The sequence below is a fragment of the Pungitius pungitius genome, chromosome 8, assembly GCF_949316345.1.
Source record: "Pungitius pungitius chromosome 8, fPunPun2.1, whole genome shotgun sequence".
Lineage (NCBI taxonomy): Eukaryota > Metazoa > Chordata > Actinopteri > Perciformes > Gasterosteidae > Pungitius > Pungitius pungitius.
The window spans coordinates 20,799,161-20,804,929 of record NC_084907.1 but is presented as its reverse complement, the minus strand read 5'-3'; the positions used below and the strand labels follow the sequence as shown (position 1 = coordinate 20,804,929).

General features: G+C 46.7%; 1 protein-coding gene across 1 annotated transcript; it reads right to left on the bottom strand.

Moving 5' to 3' along the window:
• Nucleotides 1-2,571: 2,571 nt before the first annotated feature.
• Nucleotides 2,572-5,555, bottom strand: hyal1 (hyaluronidase 1). The gene is made up of 4 exons (XM_037448239.2): nucleotides 5,456-5,555; nucleotides 3,702-4,612; nucleotides 3,495-3,584; nucleotides 2,572-3,257 (listed from the first exon to the last, which is right to left on the bottom strand). Exons 2-4 carry the CDS (start codon nucleotides 4,608-4,610, stop codon nucleotides 2,913-2,915), a joined length of 1,344 nt encoding a protein of 447 aa, XP_037304136.2. The 5' UTR covers nucleotides 4,611-4,612; nucleotides 5,456-5,555; the 3' UTR covers nucleotides 2,572-2,912.
• Between the last annotated feature and the right edge of the window lie 214 nt (nucleotides 5,556-5,769).

Sequence of the window (5,769 nt, the reverse complement as noted above, 5' to 3'; positions counted from 1 at the left end):
GGGAGGGGTGCAGCTCGTCTCAGGATAAGTCACCAGGGACAATCTGTCAGGTCACCTCGCATCATCAGGAGGCATACAGCAGAGAGAGCCCCCCACCACACCCCACACGCACACCTGTTTTAGTTCTATTTGTTTGTTTGCACATCCCTTCTAATCTCAATTATCTACAGATGTATTGATGACTATCAGCTTGTCTGCACAATGTGGCGTGTGTCTGCTGCTGCTGCTGCCGGCCCACAAACCGCCTCTCGGGGGTTCCTCACATTTCAGAGCTCCATCTCATGAGAAATAGGACACTGTGACCTCTCTCACACCTCGTCTCCGAGGCCCTGCTCTGATTTCATTAACATACATGGAGATGTGATAGAAAGTGATTTAGGGGCCCTCATCCATTGGTTTTCACTCCTTACTCACAGTCGGGGCTTTTAAGTGGGAATTACTGGTGTTTTATTCTTGCTCTCATGGAAAGTGCAGCTTCCCTCTTACAGATGCATATAAAGGATCATGTGGAGCTACTTTTCATTACAAACTGGAAAATGTTATTAGGACTACAATATTGGTTCAACATTTTGGAACAAGATTTTTTTTTTTTTTTTTTTTAACTCTGCGCCCCCCCCGGAGCCCCTTTAAAGCTCACAAATCAACATGTAACATGTCTGTTTAAACTGGAAAAACACCAGCACCCAAAAGCTGGATTTATGACCATGAAGCAAGCAAGACAAGAAACCGTGTGCGTCCATTATTTTGAAAGAGCAGCTGAGTGACAGTGACACCAATGTGGGCCAACCAATCAATGAGCAAGGAGGGGGGGGGGAGAGAGACACAATCAGTCGACTAATCACGCTTTCTCCTCTGCAAGATGCAGCCGACTGATGTGAAACCAACATCTGTACACTCAGCACTCAATGGACGTGCACATGTGACACATTGTGCGCACATAAATCACGCAAACAAGTGAGCGTCGGGTCTTCAAGAGACCCGATCGGGGAGTCGAGTCCTCTGAAGGACGAAGACCCGGAGCGTGACGAAACAGTTATTAAACCGAGGGCAAGCGAGACGATCTCCAGACCGAGCAGCGTGGAAAAAGGGGGGGGGGGGGGGGAGACGTGACCAAGGGGAGAGGGTGATGGAGCGAAATGCCAAAATGAAGAAATGCAGAGATGAGAGGGATAGAGAAACAGAGGCCCCGCCCCACCTGACAGAAACATAAAAAGAGAACAATTCAAACCGGAGGAACAGATTCAGCTTCTGTTTGTTTAGTATCTTATGACATGGAAAGGTGATGCTATACTTTGTGATATTTAAAAAAAAAAAAAGGCTGATCAAAGTGTCAACAGGAAAACCGATGTCAGAAGTTTGGATTTCAGCCCGTTCTGCTCTGCATGTTTAAATGTGCTGGAAAAGTTAAACTATTACAAGTTGAAGACGATTTTTACATTGCAAACACAACTTTAACAAAGCCAAGCCAATTAAAACGGCATTATTTTAATTCCTTCTCCGTATTTGGAAAATGAATTTTAAGCTGCCTGGGGCAAAACGATAATAATAATGTCAATCAATCAGTATGAGACCTTTGCTGTTGTTTTCCTGCCATTATCACGTAACACCAGGTAAATACAGTGTTACTGCTTGGACATTAAATTCTGTCCTCTGCCTTTTGGAGCCAATTGACCAGCTTGTCTGGTTCAATGGACTAAACAAACAAGGAAAATTATATTTAAAAAAAAAGGCTCACCGGTTGTAAATGTCTCTCAACAGCTTTAAAAAAAAAGGTAATTTCCTCACAATCCAGCAAGGGAAGATGAAGCCAGGAAACAGGAAGTAGGAAACCAGGGGGCCCACGAGGGAGTCTGTCCTCCCAGCTCGCCCGTCCCCAGGAGACAAAGTGAGGGGGGGGGGGGGGGGGGGTTTAGTGTCAGCGACCCCCGTTTGGAGAAGATAAGGCAACATTGTACACTGCTTATAACTCAAAGTCACCTTGAGGTCTTACTGCTTGGAGTAACCCGTTAAATCACAATGCAGGCTCAGGGTACAAAGTTATCAGAATCTGATACACCGAGTCAAATATGTGTGTTTCACCCGGCTGCTGATTACCACCAGAGATAAAGCTCTGACCTTGATGGAGCCTAGGTCTCCTCTATTTAGCTGACCAGCAGCTCCACCTGCTGGTCAGCAGCCATTTCACACCTATTTTAAAGCTCAGCGTCACGTGGATCACATCCACGTGACGCTGAGCTAGCTATCAAAAAACAACAGGTATCTGTAAAGTAGGCACTGTAGGATATTAAAAAATAAATTGACGACCAGGTTCGTAAATTAACTATTAGATAAAATGCACACCAAAATGTACATCAAAATACAACCATGATTCTGGAGATATGTATTCAATAAAGTAATGGGAATGTTATAAAACCACTGTAATCAATAGAATAATACCAATGTACAGTTATGATTGTATTCAATGTAATGTAATCTACCGAAATGCAAATGTTTCTTCATTATTTGAAGAACAGTACCACTGAATTCTGGTATAGCAGAAGCACAAAGTAGTTGTAGGCACTGAGAGGGGGGGGGGGGGGCATAAACGGGCTGAAGTTAATCAACTTGCTGACATTACAACTGCAAAACCTTTGAGTCTTTGTCTTTAATGGAATGCATGTTGCTCACCATTCGTGTGCTTCAACATGCAGTAATCCATAAATCTCCTTAAAGCCAATCTGCATTTGAGTGACAGTTCTTACTTGATGAAACCAGAACCAAATCCTTCTCTTCTCCCGAACTAGTTTCATTGAAATATTCCACGACAACCCCTAATGGCAAAAAAATTTAATACATTTAACGCAATTAAACATTCTTCAACTATTATAGTGGCGATTTGAAGGTATTGCTTCAGAAAACACAGACACTCTCCCTCAAGGAAAGCCCCTCATCCCAGGGTTGGTTTGGGCTGAGCAGCTCTCTCCCCCCCACCCGGGGAAACACCTGCACTGAAACTCAGACTTCATGAGCACCACCTTGCGTGAGCGCATCTGTCCCAAAACGGTGTAGTTCTGCCGTCTGCCCGATTTCTTTTCCTGCACCACCTTCCACTCGGCCGGGTCCAAGTGGAGGTAGGCACTTGAGGTCGGGTTCCTCCTCTGGCATCTTCCGTGAGAGGAACAAATGGTCTTGCTGCAGAGAAAGGCCGCCGCTGTCACGTTCACCAGGTAACGACCCAGCGTGTTGTCAATGTAGGATTTGATGGTTTCACAAACGGTCTAAAAAGGAAGGAAATGCGCGAAAGTCACCAAATATGCATTTACAAGACAACAAGTCACACACATATGGATGATGTCAGCAATGTTTACTGTCCTATCTCTGAAAAGGAGATGAAGAGAAATATACATAACCATGAACTAAAAAGGCGGAGTCAGGTGTTGAAACACTGCGTGCGCGATCACCTTGACAACCATCCGAATCCATTGCGGCAACGGGTCAATAAACTGTGGGCCTACCCGAGACTTGGAGAAGGCATTGTCGCCCCAAAGCACCACCCCGGCAGATCCCAGAGCGGCGCTCTCTCCCACGGTGTAGACCAGGTGCTCCTGAGGGGGGGGGGGGGGGGGGGGGGGAACAAAACCCAGAGAACACGGCACGACCGTTCAGACCAAAATCGCGAGTTTCAACAAAAAAATAAAAAATAAAAAACTCCTGCCACTTGCCTGGGAGAGGAAATCGAGCGTGTACGTGTAGACGACGCGAGCGTAGGGGAACACGGGCGGCGCCGTCGGAGTCCGCCGGTCTCCCGCCCTCATGGCCTCCATGACGCGGTGGCGGCTGTGGAGGAGCACTTCCCTGCCCAGGCGGCGCAGCTCGAGGCCCAGGTAGATGCTGGGGTAAAGCGCGGAGGAGGCGTTCCACAGCCACAGCAGCCTGTCGTTCCTCGCCATCTCCGCGGCGGGACACTCCCCCGTGTAGTTTGTGCTCTTGTTGCTGTAGTTGTTGTAGCAGTCGGGGAAACCGTAGAAACCCCACAGCCCCCTGGGTCTCTCCTGCTGCCCGAGCGCCAGCGTTTGCTCCATGAACGCCCCGCCGGCTCGCTCGAAGTCGGCCCGAGCGGCGGCCTCGAGCCGCGCAGGGCTCCAGTCCGGGTGCACGGATCTCGCCAGGTCTACCGATTTCAGCTGGTACACGCGCTTACTGTCCCAGTTTCTCTCCCACAGAGGTCTCCAGCTCTCCCAGTCCACCACAGCCAGACCCTGAAAATCCCTGTCGGGGATCCAGGTGCGAATGTTGTCAGAGGCCACGGCGAGGTGTTTGTCGAGGCTGGCGTTCTGCGGCAGGCCGCCGTTGATGGGCACCGCGTCGCTGGTGTAGCTGGGATACAGACCAAGCTTCTCGGAGTAAAAGATGGTTATGTTTTCGCCCATGAAGGTCTGGTTCTCGTTCTGGACGATGCTGAACGTCCCCAAGTCGAGGTCCACGCCATATCGAGACAGACAGCTGGCGGTGGGAGCGTTCCACGCGGTGATGAAAGGCACCTGGGAAAAATTTGACGTCGCAAACTGCAGCCCGGAAACAATGAGGATCAAGTTTAAGAAAAGCGGCGCCTCGTTATGAAAGGACCCCATCCCTGTGAAAAAGGGAAACAGCATTGACTTTAAAGAAAGTGTTACTTAAGCTTACCAGTTGACTCGCATGTAGGTTATTACACATTGTTGTTGTTGTTACACATTTGATATTAACAGCTTTGATTGAACAATTAAACATCCAATGATGGCAACGATGTCATCTGTTGTCAAATCATCACAAACAGGATATTTAACGTTTGCAGACATGTTGACTTTACTTCAAAGCAGGAATATATATTCAGAAGATAAACATGCTCAAACAGGGGGGGGGTGGGCTCTGGGCGAAACCCTGGTGCAGTAGACCTCGCATGTAGATTATCATCTTTGGCACCACAACAATATAAACATCGAGCATCACGTACCTCTGTACCAAAGTGTTTTTCCAACATCATCGCAAAACTTTTAGAGCAGCATCATAACCGTGTCACTTTAATAGTCTATTTATTTAGCTTTTTTTTTTTAAAGCCAAGAGCAGAAATTGACAATAACAAATGCTGTGTGCTTTAACTGCCCCCGATGATGATGATGATAATATACCAAACATAACTAATGGCTGTGTGATGTGAATGAAGCTAAAATCACTTTTCCATATGTCTCTGCTGTGAATTGAGAGAGAAGAAAAGAAGTGTACTGACATCACTGAAAATAGAAGTCAACTGTGTTGAGAAATATTGGCAGGATATTGCGACACTGTTAACTCGTTTTTCAAAGTTGTATTGCAACTGATGATTGCAAGATAAAAACTCAAAGCAAATTCGTTTTTTTTTCATCTGTGAAAGTCACAAAAACGCAATAATGTAGTGTGACACAATGCTTTAGGACTGAATAGACAAACGTGAACTTACCTATTTACAAACTGGATGAGGATTTCGCTTTCCAAGCGCACTTTGTGGTCTGGAAGCGACAGAAAACCAACCGGCAGTCTCATGATCTTAAGGAAACACACATGGACGTGGGGGGGGGGGAAAAACAGAAGTCATTACGTTGAACTAACCAATCAGAAGCAAGTGACTGTTTTCTAACAACCAATCCGAGGCGAGTGGCTGTTTTCTAACAACCAATCCGAGGCGAGTGGCTGTTTTCTAACAACCAATCCGAGGCAAGTGACTTTTTTCTAACAACCAATCCGAGGCAAGTGACTGCTTTCTAACAACCAATC

What these genes read in the sequence shown, in the direction of transcription:
- hyal1 (XM_037448239.2), bottom strand. Translation starts at nt 4,610, where the DNA reads ATGGGGTCCTTTCATAACGAGGCGCCGCTTTTCTTAAACTTGATCCTC. An exon ending in CGCTCGATTTCCTCTCCCAG is followed by an intron (nt 3,585 to 3,701) that starts GCAAGTGGCAGG and finishes CCCCCCCCTCAG; the next exon opens with GAGCACCTGGTCTACACCGT. An exon ending in ATGCCTTCTCCAAGTCTCGG is followed by an intron (nt 3,258 to 3,494) that starts GTAGGCCCACAG and finishes CTTCCTTTTTAG; the next exon opens with ACCGTTTGTGAAACCATCAA.